The following is a 19,486-nucleotide window of genomic DNA, read 5'->3' as shown; positions in this document are numbered from 1 at the left end:
CAAAACATCTGAGGTTCCAGAAAGAATTGAAATGATGGGATGGGAAGTTGCTCATTGTTAATCAGAAGATTTGGATTTTTATTTAGAAAAATGACATTTTCTATGCTAAAGAGGAAAGGAGAGCCAGAAAAGTTCATCCAAATGAGCTTAAAACAAAAATTTGCAAAGTTTCACTAACACCACAATAAAGTACTGTCTGACCCTCTGAAAGGAATAGAGCCGGCAGAGAAGGGAACAGGAGGAACGTTTGTGGTTTCTTATGACTGCTTCACACCACAGCTTTCATAGAACCAAGAGACCACAGACACGATAAAGTCTACAGCGGGAGTCCAGACCAAAATGTGATCAAGTTCATGGCGTAGCATCGCTCAAGCGGCATTCAGGAGAACACAACGTTTGGGTCGACAGCCTGACTTCCAGAGAAACAGATGCATCAAGAACAACAATCCAACAATAAAGCAGACAGCAATCAAGATTATGATTCAAGCCAAAATGAACACAACAGGAAGCACTTCAAAATAAAATGCGAAACCTGGAAGTTTATCAGACACTTAAATGATCAAAATGATCAACTGAACATGCTTTGTTATTTCAGTTTATCTTTAGAAAATAAATTGCTGTTATTGTCCTGAATCTAGATCAAACTTTAAGAGTAATTTCTTGGTTACCAACTCAGAATCCTTTTAACTACCATAAACTATTTGTTATGAAGTTAAAATTGATCATAAAACCTTAAAGATTTTTGTTCGTTTTATCAACATAACGTCTGAAAATCACATTGAAAGTAAAAACGTGCAACATAAAGTAATCATTTATTTGGAATTAAAAAGACATTTGTTACATTTGTCTTCAGCAGCAGAGACAGGAACACAGCAAGGACATGGTAAAGCCAGGGTTCTCTGGAGAAACCTCACACTCGTCCAACGTTTCTGACTCTGGTGCTTCCACTGCTCAAACGGTGTGAGTTACAGCTCAGAGACTGTGAGAGTCTGTGTCCCTGTCAAGGAGGTGACAGCTCGCCATGTGGCCGTGCCGGTCCCCGTCTGAGAGCAGAGCTCCCCGCTGCTCCTCACAGATGGAACGGGCCACGTCAGGTCATGTGCTGTGCCGTCAGAGACGCGTGTTTAAGGGTTAATCAACTGTAAAACCTGAGGAAGCTGCAGCCAGTTACAACATATACCAAGTTTTGAAGAACACAGTCATTCCCTAAAGTTTTAAGCAAAGAAAATTGTACTTTTTTGGTCTAAAATCTTGTGGATGGTGTGTTGGATCACTAGGTGTTGCTACAAAAAATGCAAAAGAAACAAAATAATTGGTGGAAAAGGAGGGTAAATGAAAAATATATATATTTTTATGAACTATTAATGGGCCATCAAGCTAAAATTCTTCATTGAATTGAAGGAAGCTCACGACCTCATTTATTTAATTAATTTTAACTTCTACTATCACGTTATCCCAACAAAAAAAGTTTTTTTCTCATAATAATGAGAAAGTTAAAGAACACATCTATTTTTTCTACAATCTGCAGCAAAACAAATCCGTTTTTTAGAGAAAATGTAGAATTCCAGAAGAACTGATGAGTTTAGAATGGATTACTTTATCTGATGTTGTCGGTCATCAACAATGTCCAAATCAGTCATCGCCATTTGAGGAGACCGTTGGCCCGGCTGCGGCTGCGCAGACGGCTGTGCAGCCGGCTATGCAGGCAGCTACAGTTTAGTGATCCTGGGATTGTTGTCTATCTTATCAGTGACCAGATGAGCGGATCAGACCGTCGACACGGTTACAGAATCAAACAGCAGAGGTGCAGCTGGAGAGACTGCGTGTCACTCAGGACTCGGTCGTTTATCATGAGAAAACCTTTTTCTTCTTCTTGTGATGACGAGATAGTGGATGAAGTTATCACGAGAAAATTGGCACAAGTGAAGTTTGTTCTTGGCTTCCGTAGTTCTGGCCCAACAATTCCTCAAAATGATCCTAAAATGCACCCTTTTGCAATTGCTTTGACACGTTAGTCCATGACAATTTACGAAGGTGAAGGTCACCTGAAAGGAAATAATCTGCAGAAAGCTGTGCTGCTTTTGACCCACGAGGGGTTGAGAGCCGCGGGACACCGGGAATAATCTGTCAAATTAATAAGTAAAGTGTTCACAAATGCTCTCCCTCCCAACTCATTTTCTGAAAAAATTAATTCCCACAGCAATGAGCCGCTGATTAAAACGTTAAAACAAATGAAGCGCTACATTAAAACTGATGCAGGGCTGCAAACCGCTTCCTCTCACTCTGAAGTGCTTGAGAGTATTCATGTCTGGAAGGACTGGAGGTGGAGGTGTTACAAGTCCCAGAGGAACTTCCTGCACAGTCACACACTGTGACTGGTCTTATGGCACCCTCTGGTGGTCAAACGACGGACGTGCAGTAGATTTTAATGCCTGCCATTTGTTTTCGGAGCTAATATTGGGCATGCATTTGAGTGAAAAAGCTAATTATTTACATATTTCCCTGATTTGCGAAACATTCACAACTTTGCACTCTAATGTAATTTTAATTAAAGACTCATAGTTTTCCTCAAAAGCATCCTGTCTTCAGAGGAAAGTTTCATTCTAGCTGTGGAAAAATTATGAGATGAGCTGTTGGAGGCCAATGCAGAGTGTCTGACTGATTGATCTATTGATTGATTTTATTTTTCAAGGGGAATTGTTGGGTTTGCTAAGACCAAACACAACATGAACAACAGAATTCATATTTAAACTTAATTTAATTTAAATTGATAAAATAAGTAATCAGTACGGCAGCCAAAAAAAGTCTGCCCTACTTTTCTTTTCTTGACCGTTTTCTCGTGATAACGAGATCCGGTATCTCGTTATCACGTTTAGTAAAAAGACAATTTGTTTCCTCGTGATAATATGACGATAAGGAATATAGTGTGGCGTCCCTCTCTCCTTTTCCCACTGAAACGCCAAATCTCTATCTGTTTTATGCCCCCAGCTCTCAACAGCTCTCAACAACAGAAATGCTCCCCCAACGTTTTTTTGTTGATTTTTTGCAATCCTTTGATTCATAATCAGAGCTGTGCTCCTCAGACGCCGGACAATAACAGACCCAAACAGCCCAAATCAGTTCAATACAATATACTTTGGGGCAAAACAAAGCAGTTTGTCGGAGAAAATGTCGAACACAATTACATTAAATGAGTTATAAATTGATGCGTCCTTTTGGTTCCACAGGCAGAGGCGCTTCTGTCATTCAACCGGTTGTCGGGGGTTTCAGGGAAATAAAGGGGGCCGGCGTTCTGAGGACAAATCTGAGGAACGAAGATCGACTGATGCATAAAACATAGACTTAAATAAAACAACTATTGGGGAGGTTTTTTTCTACTGTCTGTGTTTTTCACCACAAAATAAAGAAACTTAAAACACATAAAGTCTCTGCGTCTCAGTGCAGCAAAGTGTGTTATCACAAGAAAAACGGTAAAAAATAAAAAAAGTAGGGCGGGCCGTTTTTGGCTTCCGTACATTTGGATCTAAAATAATAAAATCTGTAAAATCAACTTGAATATATGAATCAATGTATATGCATACCTGTTCCAGGTGTAAAGATGCATTTTAAACAACGATTCGATTTATATCATAATTGGTGGTTGCTGATATGAGGGGAATCAGCTGATTGACAGATGGTGAGTTTTTCAAGCTGGATGTTCTTCCTGACTCAACCCTGGATGTCATCCGGGCCGGGGGCCGGCACAGGGAGACCCAAAACTTAGGCTCGTTGAGCCCCGCTGGTGCTGAAGACAGTCTTTCCCCCCAGAAAACACACTTTCTCGGTTAAAGTTGACATAAAGTGCTGTTTTGAGCTGAAACAGAAAAAGACTTTTCCACAAAGCTCAGCATCACTCCCGGATATCCATCCTCCATGTTTCCACCCTGACCTTTGACGACTTTTACAAATCTTGACCCTCAGACGTGCTGAGCGGAGAGAAATGGCAAACCCCCACCTCCTGCTGGGTGCAGCCCACGCCCACAGCCTGCAGGGCGTCAAACCACGAGCTCTGGGGGACGGTGGCATGTGCCGAGCAAACTGACACACCGCCTCAGTGGACGTGGCAGGAAGGAAATGCATGGCTGACGAGCCAAACGCATTCAGACCCCCTATCAGTTTATGGATGTAAACTGATACCCCCCCCCAAACGTGTCACTGTACAGAGGACACGGCATGCAGTCCATGTGTGTTTGGCTTTTTGAAAGGGAGCCGAGGCGTGTGCACAGGCAGCTCACAGAGGAGACACAGAAAGAGCTGGGCTTTGTGGAGAATGGCAGGAAAGCGTGTTATAGAAGAAAAGCGGCGGGACGCCTGCACGGACCAAACGCTTTGAAATGTCGGTTTTATTCGGTTTGTTTCATCGTGGTGACCTTATTCACCAGAGGAGTTTGAATACGTCATTTAACATTTACAGTTTGGGTCAATAACTCAATGAAAATGTCAGCTTTTTGAATCTCAAATCCACCTTAAAAAATAAGAACATCTGTCATTTCCTATAATACAAGTATTTATAATGATGATATAAAGGCACCGTGTATATGTGCATGTAAATATGTTGGTTCTGTGTGTCTACTTTTAATTCATTATTTTTTAATTTTCCTCCAAATGAATAATGATCCTGACAAGGTTTGATGTATCAATACATAGATATACAATCATTTTGTTTGTTTTCTTTATTTTTATTTAATTATTTAATTATTAATTAATTATTTAATTATTCTTTAAATATATTTTTGTTGTTTTGATTACCTACCGGTTGCAACTTAAAAATCTTTTTCAAATCTGTCTTAATTCGTGGAGAACAAAACTGACACATTTATAAATCATCTCTAAAACGAAAAGTGAATCTAAGTCAAGCCTTTGATCTCAGATTTCTTCTTTGACTGTTTTGAGTATTTAACAACATTATTTCAGTTTTAGCATCTGAACGAACCTTTAAGAACTTTAAAAACCCTCAGTTATAAATGCAGAGTTTCTGCATTTAGTGCTTCCTAACATGAAAAACAGAGAAAAGCTTCAATCACAGCAACAACAAATAAAAAAGTTCAATATCACAGAGACGTAAAACAAACTGAAAGAAACCACAAAAAAGAAAAAGTAAAGAAGACGTGTACGACAGTCATTAAATATGTATTGTGGAAAAAAGAAAGATGTCACATGAGACATGAAATAATTAGATGACATCAACCTAAAACTGCTGCAAATTAACACTTAAAACAGCAAACAAACAGATTAAATGAATAAATAGACTATTTAAAATAAACTTCAGAGAAAAATGTGAAGTGAGTGCCAGAAAAAAAAAACCTACTGAAGGATATTTTTGGCGAAAAGACGTTGGTGCATAAAAAAATGATCATTGAGCACTTTTGGCTCTAAAACGCCTCAACCAAAGATGATTGACCTTCAGTTCATCAGGCTGACGTTTCCATCCCAAACTCCGCCCACGTCATTTATTGCTTTCATTAAACTTTATTGATCTCACTGAGGAGAAACGGACCCGTCACGGCAGCTCAAGAGGAAAACTGATAATGACGCAAATTACCAAACAAATAACTACATAAATAAATCATTTTGATGACCTTGTGGCAAAAAGGATTAGTCCAGTCTGACATTTTTTATCTTTTCAGATCGTAAAGTAATATTTTAAAGTAGTACTTTATAGATTTCCTATTACAAATTATAGATTGTTCCTATTATAAAAAAACGTTCTCAGTATTTGAAATGACTTGACAGATGCTGAAAACCCTGTAAGCAACGTGCTGTTGAGCTGCAGAGCACAGGTCATAAAAGATGAATGTAGAAGAGCAGTCAGGCGATGGAGGCCCCGGGGCCAAAGGTGTCGGCCGCTCAGGTGTCACCTGCTGGCAGAGAGCAGGAGCTCAGCGGCTGTGGAAGCATCAGATCACCACGTGCAGCTCCAGACCCCGACGAGGCCACAGGTAAGCGGCGTGTGCTTTTTAAAATCCAGTAAATCTGAGAGATCACATCCTAAAGTTCAATCATTTTAATGCTTTTCTAATTAGACAAGCATTAAAATGTGACTTTACAGGTCATTAAAGGGGAGAGGAAGCAAGTCAATGCCAACCAGTTCTCCTCTTCAATACTAAAAATACTTTATTAATCAAAACTATTCTTCTTTTTAGGAGTTTTCGTCCTTGTTTTTCTCATTTGATCCTTTTTTTCATTCATATCCTGGCATGCCTCAGTCTATTTCAGCCTTTTTCACTTCACAACGCTCTGCTCTTTATGCACAATACTGTTCTCTTCTATAGTAATTCATGAAAATAGCCTGCAGCAGAAGTTGCTATTTTAAATAAAGGGTGAAAGCGCTTCAGCGACCACAATTCCTTCAATGTTATTTGAAAATAATTCAAATCTAAACATTCAGATCTTTGTGGACGTTTCAGCTGTGTTTGGAAAAAAAAGTTTCACTTTATTTTTCCAGTATTTGAAGAAGTTTTGAAGAAACTTTGTGCGCATTTAATAAGACATTTCCCTTTTTAAATGCTTCGATATTTTTCCAACTGTAATACAAAATTAATCATTAGAATTTTAGTCTTGATCAGGTCCAGCAGCTGAACAAATAGATGGTATCTTCTTTTTGTGTTGCACAGGATGAACCTGGAGTATATTTGTATAAACTCCTTTTGTATTTGAAACACTAAACTCTAGTTGTTTCAGATACACGAGATTCTCCTTGACGAAGCAGATTAGATGTGGTTTTCTTTTTCCTTCCTAGAAAAAGCCCCTCTGGCGGGGACGGCACTCCTTTAGCTAAAACGGGACAACATTTGAGTCAAACCAAGATGATACCAATCTAAGGGCTAATATCAGTTTGCTACACATCATAACTTGAACTTTGTAAAACAAGCACAGCCCCATTTTAGGGACAATCCACCGGTTCCGTCTACTAGCATTATTTCTGTGGGACATAGACTTTCTGGATTATTGGAATAAACATTGCAGAAAAAATACATGTGGGGGCACATGGTGTCTGATTGTTGTTTTTTTTAAATTATCCCTGGCCTGTAAACACACACTTATAATTCCAAGCATGTCGACAAACATCCTAAAATGTCAGGAAGAGGCTCAGCTAACAGGCTGCATGGACCACTAGTGTCAACACTACTTATGTTTAAATCCCAAACATCCTGTTGGGAAGCCTTTCAGCTAACACATCTGTAAAAGAACTTTTGAAATTCTTCCTCCAAACTCCAAAAACTAAACTGAAAGCAATAAAACACGATTTTAACGGCTCTTCTCCTCGTCATAGACACTTTTGTGGTTGCTGTAAAGCTAGACCCCGGACCAACAGCTGACAAAGATGGAAATATAAGTCAGTCTGGAGTAAAATGAATAAATAAAAGCATTATAACAAAGAAAAAAAAATCACATGTAAGCGCACTGGAATATATGTCACACTTTTGGGAGAAAGAGACGAGTATTCAGCCTCATCGCTCCATTGCTAAGCATTGACTGTATATCTCATTTACGTGCACAGAAAAGGTTTACAAAAGCACCGGTAAATATGTGTCCATGTTTGGTGACATGATTCATTCCTTTTTTCTGTGAACTTTACCATCTCCTGCAGCAGCTGCATCTGAATGACGGCGCTTTCAGCGGTACTTCTGTGTCTCTGCAACCCAGCTTGAAGACTTGCTATAGTCCGCATTAGGAAATAATAAAAACAATAATAATAATGTCCTGATGCAAATGAAAAAAAAATATCATCAAGTTCAGGAGGAGAACAATCAGATTCTCCTCCATGTTTGTCTTCTTCTGCATTGCTGTCAGTAGCAAATACTGACATACACACACCTGCAGTGCCCTCTAGTGGTTTTTAGTGGGAAAAGAAAAAATATAAAAGCCTCTATTGATAAAAACAAAACAAAACACATAAGTGTCTGCTGAGTATAAGTCGTTTGTCTGGCCAAAAACCTACAATGTATACCCAGAAAAATACTGTATTTTTAGAAGCTAAACATAAATCTAAAAATTAAAAATTAATTTAGTTGAGGAGGGGAAAAAACAGATAAAGTTGTGTTAAGCGATCAGCCAATGTTAAGTTGACAAATCTATCATTCTTAAAAATAGATCCATAAATTTGCTAGGAAAACAGTCAGAAAGTTTGACACGACCTCTATTAGCTCAACTGTGAAATGAAAGACTAGAAGCAGTTTTAATAACTTAAATTAATTTAAGTTAAATAAAAATTACAATAATAATAAAAACATCAATCAAAATAAAACAATCCAAAATCTACCTGAAAAATTAAACAAATGGTGATTTTCTCCTGTAACTTTTGTATTGATCCTCCACATCCTATCAATCTTTTTGACTGAGTTTTTGGCATCTCCTCCTCACTACTAGAGAAGAAATCAAAATCTTTTCTAAAATCCACCAAAAACTACAATTCCCAAAACTTCACATTTGGTAAAAGCCCTGAATGACCTCTGTAGATGCAGAAATGAGTTCATTCAGTAGTATGAAGGGGTTGGGAGACGTGTAGGTTTAGAAATGTTCTCTACACTTTTGCCGTTAGTCAGGCCAAACAGGTCTGCTCTTACAGTTTTTCTCAGTCTCTTTAGTACAATTCTCAGATCAGAATGAAATTCCCAAAACTATTTGTTCAATCTTCACATCATGATGTCACTTGTGCACATCATATAAGCAGTTTCTCACTTCTTTGAACAAGTTGCAATTGCTTTGGTACATCCATGCAAATGATTATGTACAATTCTCTGCTCTTTGCTACGTTATCAAATGTTTATGTCATGTGGATCAAAATGTATTATATAGTTCACTCTGCATTAACTGCAAAATGGTTGACCAAGTTGTCATAATGTGACAAACATATTTTGCTGCATTGCAAGAGAGGATATTCGCTGTGATGTGGATGAGAATTTGTGTCCTACGTAACATACAGGAACGACAAGAGGTGTAGGAAGACCACACCAATTCCTACTGCACTGCCTGTACTGTTGGACAGAATATTGTCCTATCTGTCCTATCTTTCTTTTCCCTTTGTGTTACTGTTTGCAGTGGGTTTTTTCTATGTTGGTATGGCATGGTCTGTCAACAAATTACTATATGAACAATAAAAGTGTAAATTTGAATCTTGTCCAGTCTCTTGCAATCACACAAAAAAGATGTAACTTACATTTTGCAATAATTGTCATCCAAACTTTAGCCATAGTTTCCATCAGAACCTCCCTCTAAAGTACACAGTTATATTGACAACATGACTAAGTCATTTGACTGTCTTGTTCGTAGACAATGACACAAGGACTTGTCGTTCTGATGGCACTGACATGTTTAATGACATAAAGACTTAGTTTGGAGAGATGAACTAAAGATTTTGAGCAAGTTACAGGCTTTTGCAAGAAATCCATAGTGTTTTGCTGTTTGTACAAATTGTTTTGAGAAATGCACACACGTATTTGCAAACTTCAATTCTGATCTGAGAATTGTACTAAAGCCACTGAAAAAAACTGTAATACCATCTGCCGCCACCAGATGGCGCTACAACGTCTATTAGAATTGAGGATGTGAGTTGCATTTCACATTTGTCCATCTCTACCAATGAGTTTGGTGTGAAGATCTCAGGGGAAGCTTGCCTACCTGCTGTCTCGTTTTCCAGAAGTCCAGCAGATGACGCGGCTGCAGCCGCATCGATTAGGTTTCAGGTACTCCAACCCGCTGAAGGAGAACAATAGAGGCCTGTCAGAGCAGAGTGGAAAAACAAAGATCAGTGTCACCTCTGTATAGACTTTCCTTAGGTGGTGTTTTTTTCTTTTCTTTTTTTTTCCTTCCAGATATTAGGCACCATAATAGGAATTTAGGTCCTAACTGAAAACTTGTGCACAGGCTGGAGAAAGACTTAATACTTCACAACCTCATTTATCACCCATGCTTGGTTTCACCGACACTGTTGCTGCCCCCTTCCAAAGGATAAATTAATGAAGTTGTGTCTAGCTCTACTGTATGATACAAGTACTTTTTCTAGGCAGAACAATCCATTGGGAATGGAACCATATCAGAAAGCATCAATGAGGAAAATCCGAAGAAACAGCAGCTCTGTGCTGCAGCATCTGTTTTACCGAGGAGTTCACGGAGGAGGCAGGGACACTCCTGTAAGAGCTTCACGTTACCTGTAGTTTTTATTTTCATCACCTCTTGTTTTCTCTCTGAGATGAATTACTTTGTTCTTAAAGATGCCAGCTCTGCCAAGAGATGATAAAATGGTCCAGTCCATCGCCAGTCTGATAAGAGCAAAGAGTAAACTGCTGCTGCTGGAAAATCCAGACACAGTGGAGATCTACAAGGTAAAAACTGGAGCAAAATCTATAGCAAAAATAGTTCTCATTTATTTCAGACCCTACCGCCTATTTCTGAACACTCTGACATTCAAGCTATAATACAAACCTTTTAAACTGTTTCATAATTCAGCATCAGTTATATAAACTCCCTGTAGTTTGTCTGAGGACATTTAAACCCTTTTCCAGGATTTAAATGGTCAGGTTTTGGAACAGATAAATGTGTTTCGTCACCTAAATCTGTTTTATGTGGAATGCAAAGTGGGCAAAATGATTGAGCAGAAAACAAATCAAGTTTTTGTTTTGTTAGCTGAATGCAGCATGTTGTGTTTTTCTCCAGCTAGATGAACCAACAGTTGGATCTGAAAGACCAGGAAAAGGTCACTTTTATCTTCCAGCCATCACAACTAAAGCTTCAAGTCTGAGCTCCATCAGAGGGGCTCTGAGTCAGTCCTGCCCTTACCTGTACGACAAGCGGCGAGGGTCGCTCTCGTCCGTTGCTTCGCACAGAACCGGAGATCACTCAGGGAAACAGGTCTAACTAACAGATGGAGTAAACCGAGCTCTTTTAGTTCCTTTTGAAACAAATTTACATGTTTTTCTGTCCCTTTTATAGCAGAGCCACCTCAAAGCAAAAAAAGAAGCCAAGAAATCCAATGTGACGGTGACCATGACCTACCTGGGTCAACGCCATCGAGGATCAAACTCAGAGGTCACTCGAGATGAGCTGAAAGTGCTTCAGCAAGTCACCGGAGGAGAGAACATTTGTGTCTTCAAAGGCCTGATCACTCGCGGCGGCAAGTCCCAACAAAACAGTTTCTGTGACTGAGACAGACAGACAGACAGACAGACAGACAGACAGACAGACAGACAGACAGACAGACAGACAGACAGACAGACAGACAGACAGACAGACAGACAGATAGACAGATAGATAGATAGATAGACAGATAGATAGATAGATAGATAGATAGATAGACAGATAGATAGATAGATAGATAGATAGATAGACAGATAGATAGATAGATAGATAGATAGATAGATAGATAGACAGATAGACAGATAGATAGATAGATAGATAGATAGATAGATAGATAGATAGATAGATAGATAGATAGATAGATAGATAGATAGATAGACAGATAGACAGATAGATAGATAGATAGATAGATAGATAGATAGATAGATAGATAGATAGATAGACAGATAGACAGATAGATAGATAGATAGATAGATAGATAGATAGATAGATAGATAGAGTGTGATTCTGATTTTTTTAAAAGCTCAAAATTGCATTTCTGAGTATTTTTTTTTTTCAAATTGTTGTGAATCATATGACGATTTTTTAGGGTAGAGTTTATAAAAGGAAGTAGTTTAGATATTATCAGAAAAAAACATCCTTAATGTGCTCAAATAAAGTTGTAATTTATGAAAACAAAGTAAAAGAAAATTACTATTACAAAGTTAAAAGTTATTGCAACATTATAAATTAGATTAAAGTCGTACATTTATGGGGAAAAAGGCTGTTTGCCTAGCAAACAACAACAAAAAGGAACCAACATTGTGTTTCAGTGTGAGAAATGTAGAGCACATTGTAAGCCTTTACTTCAGCATTCATTCAACATATAAGGAGATACGAAGTCTAGATACTAAGTTTACTGATTCAACACTGTTTTATTGTGATTATGAGGACATTGAAAAGAATTTGCAGGAAACTGTGCCTCTTCAGAAAAAGATTCTTGACTCTCATTGAGTTTCCGGCGAGCGCGTCATTTACGCAAGCCGCCACAAATGGCTGCATTGATGGATTCAGTCGGTACATAATGTTAACAGAGATTCACACAACCGACTATACATATTTTTTTAAATGCATGGCTTAAGTAAATGCATTTATGAAAATAAAGTTGTGATATTACAAGAAAAAAAGTCACAATTTTACAACTTTATTTCATAAATGTATTAATTTTTCTGTTTTACACCGGCCCTTAAGCTCTGTCGTAACATCGGGAGCAAAAAATTGCTAAGGCAAAATAAAAAATGCTGTTTGAAAAAGACGTAGAAAATACGCTCATACAATACAATACAAGCTCCCTGCTCTGCTCAGTTCTGATACATCCACTAGTAGACAAATAGATCTATGAACGTCTTTGTTTTTCTCATTCGAGCTGACATCTAGCCATCTACAAGTGGATGCATCAGAATGGAGCTGATCGTAGCACCTTTGTCACTGCTGCAAGCTTTTTCAACAGCATTTTTTTCATCTGCTCCTGAGTCAAAAAGATTTGGATAAAGAAATACTCAGAAATCCAATGTAAGCCTAGTTTTCTTTATCTTTCCTCCATCATTAGGAAAATGCCACAATAATGTGTTAAAAACCCAAGAGATGTAGAGCACATTGTAAAATCGTCCAGTTTGCTCTAAATGGAGCACAAAACATGTACTTTGTCTTTCAGAACAGTTCCAGTTTGTGTCTCAGAGGCACATCGGTTACCCCTTCAGTGCCTCCATATACATTAACGGCATCATGGTGACCAGAATCAGCTCCTGCTGTGAGTACCGCTATGCTCCCGGCTTTCAGCAGGGCAGGAAGAGCTTCTTCAGACTGACTTGGCTGGCTGGTGGGACGCCCTGCTACAGGTCGGGGTTTCATCTACTCGGACATTCGCCCATTTGTGGCAAATGGAGGAAATGAATTGAGACCGCACCACACGGTGAAAATGTGTCTGGATGAAAGCCCTTTTTTCCTGTTTTTCAGATGTACGAGCCTTCGAAACAAATCCAGCTCCTTCCAGCAGCTGAACAACGGCACAAAGGAAAATGTAATTCTCCCTCTTGAGAAGAAAACTGGCAATGGTACAAAGCCTTGAAATTGTTGTTTCAATTTTCCATTAGTTCTTAAAGCTTGCTCAGCAACATTGTTGACTCTGGGCCCAGTCCTTGGTTTGGATGAACTAGTTTAAGGTCAAAACGCCCCACACAGCATTTCTCCACTCTGATTTCATGGTTTTGAATCTAGGGGCCGTCGATTCGTGCCCGTCGTCCCCTCTTTTCATCCCAGCCAAGCCTGTGAAGAAATCAGCACGAAGGACAAAAAAACACATCAAGGAAAGCATTGGAGCATCCACTGACAGTGAAGACCTCGCTGTAGCTGGAACTAAAGAGACGTCAGAAAGGAAAAGACGCAAAGGTCAAAGTAATCAGCGGGGGAGCAAAGACAAGGCGGCTGGATGTAAAGAGGGGGACGGGGGCCAAGACAGAAAAGGCTCTGAGGGGTCAACAGTGACGGAGACATTTGGAGAGAAGACAAGACACAGAAAAGATTCAAAACCAGCTGGTAATGCTGCAGTCCCGCTAACAGACGAGGCTTACAAGAACCCAGGTGAGCTCTGTTTTGGTTGGCTTCTGTCCCATCACACTGTGTACACAAACTGGAATGCGTATTGGATTTAAAGCACATCAGGTGACAAGTGATTTGTGTAACAAAAGAGGGCATGGCCAAAGGAGGGGCATTTAATTATTTGGTAGAGTCTTCTCATCAGGTAAAATGGGTCAAAATGAAATTTAAAAAAAGTCTTTCAGACGGATGCAGCACTTTTTAAATAGCAAAGATATTAGGGCGTGATCACAGAACCAACGTTTTGCTGCAAATTGTCAACCCAGTCGCAAAAAGATGAAAAGAAATAAAATAGCTGCCAAAGATTTCAGAAGAATTAAACGTGAAGCCACCAGGAAGCCTTTCTCCTCCAGTGCCGCCATGTTCCAAAACTGCAACTGGAGTGTGAAGAAGTACGAGATGTTCAGTTCTTAGAGACACGGCCAAAGAAAGGTCAAAAACCGAGCATCTCTTTACAAGACACATACGGTAAAACATCAAAACCGAGCCTAAACTATCAAGGTTTTGAGGACCAATGAGATGGGATGGGCCCGTGGTTGGATCAGTTACAACACAAAGCTCCACCTTGACTCAGACACCAGCAAGGTGGAGGTGGGGTGTTAGTATGGGCCGGTATTGTTAAAGATGAGCTAGTTGAAAATGGACCCCAAATCAACTCGCAGACATACTGACAGTTTTAGAAGACACTTTCTTTAAGCTGTGGTCCCCCCAAAAAATGGACATCTTTTAGTAAAGCAACGCTCCGTCACATGCTTCAAAGTACTCGACTGCATGGATGGCCAGCTAAGTCCCACCCCTTTTGATCTATTTTCAAAGCGTTCTCAGTGGTCTTTCAATTATGATTATGGCTTTTTTAGCTAAAACACACAAAAAATGTTGTTTTCTAGAACATACAGTAGTTTCTACAGAGCGGCAGGAGCTCTGTTCTGAGTTGTGGGCGGGACTGTTGGCACACAGCCTGCCCTAGCTTCCCAACATCCCTTTGTTCACTTGCTGTGGCGCTAGCTTACAGCCACTTACAACACCAACCTGACATTAGGTTGGTGAGCAAATATTGGAGCTATTCAGCCGTACAGTTTTGAAGGTTTGGGCTTTTCTGAAGCAGGACATTTGCAGCCAACCAGGATCAAGAAACTGACCGACTCCATGAATGGAAAGCTTGTGACTGTTATTGAAAAGAAAGGAGGCCATATTGGTAATTGGATGACCTTCTATCCTTTTCAGTGAATTTTCCATTTAACAGAATCTGTGGAAATAGAAAATGTTAAACAACATGGGTGTGCCTTTTATAGATCCACTGCCGGATGAGGAAGCGCCGACGAAGGAGAACAAAGAAAAAGAGGCAGAAGGGAAAAACAGAGATGGGGAAAGACTGAGGGATTTCTATGAGGAGTGCGTGGAAATGAGCGCAGCGTTGAAGCGAGGCCCAAACAAACACCGGTTGAAGGCAAGCAGTGAGTAAAGAAACTTCTGCACAGCAGGATCACAACTGGGGCTCACCAGAGCGCTGCAGCTGATTTACATAATAGACTTCTGCAGAAAAGACAGAATTTGCAGGAGCGTCCATGGACCAGTGTCTGCTTGGCAGAAGATTGATTACAAGTTGGAGAGATCCGACGAACTGAAATCCTTTCCTGCATGCATAAATTTCTGCAGATAGGCTTCATTCTGTTGCTCAAACAAAAGCACAAAGTGAGATCAGACAGTTTTATTTGCAGCTGAGTTGTTTATCTTCCTCTCTCTGTGAGCCAGTCCTGGAAAGGTGCCGGCTTCAGAAAAGTCTTTCGTCGAGCCCCAAAGCCCAGAGCTCAGATGTGGAGCTCAGTGCAGAAAGTGACAACCCTGTGCAAGCTGACGGTGAGCGTGAGGAGGAAGAGGACACGGCACGCCACAGCGAGAAAAAAGAGGAGCCTGTTAAAGAAAAAGACCTGGAGGCACAGGTGAGCATCCAACCCAGATTTACCACGGCGAATCTTTTTCCCTGCCGTGAGCTGCACATCAGAGTCAAACAGTCTTTCAGCATCCTCATTTTAGAGTTTAAAGTCCCCACAACCGATCATCTTCTGAACAATTTTCAAAGCGTTCCCAGCGGTCTTTCAATTATGATTATGTTGTTTTAGTCGAAATAAAAAAACTGTCATTTTCTAGGACATAGTTACTGCAGAGCGGCGGGAGTTTGTTAGAAATTCACATCTGAGAATTGGTTTACATATGTTTATTTATATTTATGTGTGTGTATATTTCTGTTTTTTATCCTGTTTCCCTGACAAATAAAGACCTAAGTTTGTTCAAAAGAATTAGTTTCTGCAAGATTACTTTAGCGTTTTGGTGCTCCTCACACAGTGATAACAAATAGTCGCAGGCTTTTATCTTGGCAGGGCAGGCGCTTGTTTCTGTCCAAGTGATCACGGAGAAAAAGACTCAAAACGTTCCTGAAAAATTCCTCAAAGTCGGCTAAAGTGGAACTGTGAATGTGGCCGACAGCCAAGCCGTTTGTCTCTCTGGAGACTCTGAATTCCTCCAGGTCAGGGTTAAAAAAAAAATAGACTGAAAGAATCTGTGATCTGAGAATAAATGAGGAGAAAGGAGGCCTTAATGCTCGCTTTTCTGTCTTTTTTTTATTTTGTTTTTAGCAAAATTAGCAGGTTTAATATGAGGTCAAATAAGGTGAATGAAAAACCAGTTTGTACATTAAAAAAAATGTAAACAAATTTGAAAGAGCACATCGTCATTTCTGTCCCTGCTGTCAGTCCTTAATTCAGATTTTTGTTTTTGGAGTTGATCTTGATTTAAACGTGGGGGTGGGACTTTGAGCCCATTGGTTACTGAGACATGTTTGAGATTGGGTGACGGAGGTTTTGCTGATGTCATATCTGCCATTTTCCAATGAGCTCCAAGCCTCACGTAAAATTAGGATGAACTCAGACAACAAAAAGTCTGAGAAGAAACTGTAAATTAAGCGAAGAGGGAGAGATTAAATAAATAATGTTAAAAACACAAAACAGCTGCTTTTTTTCATTTCTTTTTAGTTTTTTTTTTTTTTCATTCATTCATTAATCTTCTGAACTGTTTGTTCCCTTTCGGGGTCACATTACAGTTTTTTTTATTTCAATTTTTAAATGTACATTTTTTGATTCTTGATATTTATTTTAAGCTTACCTTTTATTTGTTTTAAATTTACAATTTATCTCAGATTTTCAACATTTCCTTCAAGTTTACATTGTGTACTTTTGACCTTAAAACTGTTTACAGCATCCATTTTTAATATTTACGTCTTCTTTTTTTTCCAAATTCAAAACGTCTACTTTTCAAATGTACCATTTTGTTTTCCATTTCCTTTAAGCTGATCCCGTTTGAATCCTTTGTCCTTGTGAACGTAGCTTGATGCCATGATGAGCGTCCTGAAAACATCTGATGAGGTGGATCAGCTGGTTCTGAGGAACACGGGCCTCACAGATGACCTGCTGTTGAGTCTGGCCACGGTGCTGAAGGGAAGCCCATCCCAGGTCAAGATGCTCAACCTCAACCTCAACACCATAGGACCGTACGGCGCCCACATCCTGCTGGAGGTTCTGAGGGTGAAGCCACACATTAGAGGCTTGCAGTAAGTCAAAATCCTTACCCACATTTGTAGGAGCTCTGTTTCATCAAAACTCAGTAAAACACCCTGCTTTCATAAAGATACGAGAAGTTTAGCAGCTTTCTCATAACTGCAAGCTTAACATAAAGACTCGCTGGCTTCTTCACCAGCAATGAGCTGTTGCCAGGCAACCACCCCATAAGCCAGTGGCCATGAGCCACAGCACCCAGCTGAACATTGGGGCTTTGTTGAATGTAGACATTATTTTAACAGAGGGAAAGGCTCTGCTTGTTATTGCTGCGGTGTTTTTGGGTCGCTGCGGACTCCGGTTGACCACCTGGATGTGCGTTTGTGCTGGCTAAGCTAGCCTGCTGCTGATGGTGCTCCTTCCATCCTGCAGTTGTGGGAACAGCATAGCTCTTCCTGTCCAACTCTCTGGTAATAAGCAGATTTTACTAAAGGGTTTCCTTACGAGGATTTGATATTTAACCTGAAAATGTCATGGCAACGATTAGAAAGGAAACCAATTACAATTATTTTTTTTATCCAGTGTGAGAACATTTTCATAGAAATCTTTATTTATTTATTTATTTATTTTTGTCGCCCTGCAGTTTATTTGGAAACCGCCTGCGTGACCACGGCCTGCTGACCCTTTTGACTGGAATAGCCGAACTCCAGGAGCAAACCGCAGCGACTGCAGCTTCCATCCATCAAGCGCTGCTTTTCCCCTCGGAGCAGGGCGTGATGCTGCAGCTCCCCACTGGGTGGAGCTCTTTTGAGGTTTTCACTCTTCTGGAGCTGGACATTGGTGGAAATGGGTTGAACAGTGAGGGGGTGAGGGTGATTGCATCGTACATGAGATCCCACTCACACCTCCAGTATTTGGGCCTGGCTCAGACCAGCAGCGCAGACCTGGCTGCCTGGAAGGAGCTTTTCGAGAGTCTGAAAGGAAACGGCGCTCTCGCTCACATCATCTTAGATGAGAACAATCTGGGCGACCCCGGAGTCCGGCTGCTGGCAGACATGCTGAAGGAGAACCCCAGTCTGCGGCAGGTGGACCTGGACAGGAACGACATCAGCGATGTGGGAGGAAATGACATCATGGGAGCGCTGCTGTGCAGGACGCACTCCCCGCTGAGCCACCTGAGCCTGGAGGAGAACAGCATCAGTGCAGGACTGATGAGCAGGATACAGGAGCAGGTACAGGACTCCTGCAGAGGCTGAGGCAGGGACCTGAACAAGTGTTTATTCTTAGGATACATCTGACCGTCACATGAGCTCACACCAAGGTCTCCTCCTTCCTAAAAGCGTGGCCAGCAAACGCTTCATCTCTGGGAGAGTAGGAGGCGTGTTTGCTTCCAGGTCGCTCTGCGGTCTGGAGGCATTTTCAAAGACACCTTTCTTTTGTGTGTCGAGGTCTTCACATTCTGCGTCCTGACTCCACACCTACCTTCCTGAGCTAACGCCAGCATCAAGTCATTTTATTCAATCATTTTCCATCTTCTTATATATATATAAAAAAAAACTGTGATTCATTCCACCCATGGTATTTACAAGTGGATGTTGCTCCCACGCATGGCCCGTTCCTGTCAGAACATTTCAGCAGCCATCACCTTTCACCGCTTCCACAAAATCAGAGGACTGTTACAGAAGGCTACCCTCCACCAAATTCTCTCCTTTTACAGGTCTTGTCTCCGAGACAGAGCTTCAATTCACAGCCAGAGCATGAAAAGGAGAAGAAAAAAAAAAGAATCTGGATTTTAAAGCCGTCATCTCATGGTTCCATCAACGCAGATGTTCTGTGAACAAGCAGAGCTGTGATCAAAGGTTGTCAGAGTGGTAATTATCTGCTCCTCTCAGGGTTGCCAGAAGTGATTCAGCTGAAACATTTACAGTCTTTGTAAATTCCTCTCTGTGGAACCCCGATAAAGATGCTTCCTGAACCTGCAGGAGGATGACAGATAAATGAGACCTTGACGATTGCATCTGCAGAAGTTACCCTGCTTTTCCACATCAAGCTCATTAGGCTTCTCCCTTTTTGCAACTTTTATGCATCAAAATAAAGACGGTTTTCAGCCTATTTCTTGTGTTTTTGTTCTGATAAGTGTAATGGAGGATTGAGCAGTGGGCTCAGATGTGCACCATCATGCCTGGCTG

At 40.4% G+C, this 19,486-nt stretch overlaps 1 protein-coding gene across 5 annotated transcripts in view; it reads left to right on the top strand.

The window, feature by feature from the left end:
• The window catches only part of LOC105354674 (uncharacterized), a 44,305-nt gene extending 25,548 nt beyond the window's left edge, over window positions 1-18,757 (top strand). The window contains exons 1-13 of one of the 5 annotated variants that reach the window (XM_078953319.1): window positions 5,686-5,978; window positions 10,046-10,172; window positions 10,254-10,364; window positions 10,696-10,890; window positions 10,972-11,152; window positions 12,809-12,992; window positions 13,111-13,208; window positions 13,372-13,734; window positions 14,852-14,944; window positions 15,042-15,203; window positions 15,502-15,689; window positions 17,130-17,353; window positions 17,941-18,757. In XM_078953319.1, coding sequence (XP_078809445.1) covers window positions 5,830-5,978; window positions 10,046-10,172; window positions 10,254-10,364; window positions 10,696-10,890; window positions 10,972-11,152; window positions 12,809-12,992; window positions 13,111-13,208; window positions 13,372-13,734; window positions 14,852-14,944; window positions 15,042-15,203; window positions 15,502-15,689; window positions 17,130-17,353; window positions 17,941-18,553 — 2,688 coding nt within the window. In that variant the 5' untranslated portion in view covers window positions 5,686-5,829 and the 3' untranslated portion in view covers window positions 18,554-18,757. Of the gene's footprint in view, window positions 1-5,685; window positions 5,979-9,857; window positions 10,173-10,253; window positions 10,365-10,695; window positions 10,891-10,971; window positions 11,153-12,808; window positions 12,993-13,110; window positions 13,209-13,371; window positions 13,735-14,851; window positions 14,945-15,041; window positions 15,204-15,501; window positions 15,690-17,129; window positions 17,354-17,940 lie in introns of those variants that run through there. The other 4 variants (XM_020705685.2, XM_011478785.3, XM_020705684.2 and 1 more) reach the window with 4 other exon arrangements.
• The last annotated feature ends 729 nt before the right edge of the window (window positions 18,758-19,486 follow it).

Source organism: Oryzias latipes, chromosome 9, assembly GCF_053564925.1.
Source record: "Oryzias latipes strain Hd-rR chromosome 9, Olatipes_Hd-rR_3.1".
NCBI lineage: Eukaryota > Metazoa > Chordata > Actinopteri > Beloniformes > Adrianichthyidae > Oryzias > Oryzias latipes.
Note: the sequence above shows the minus strand (reverse complement) of the source record. Positions and strands in the feature narration are given on the sequence as shown.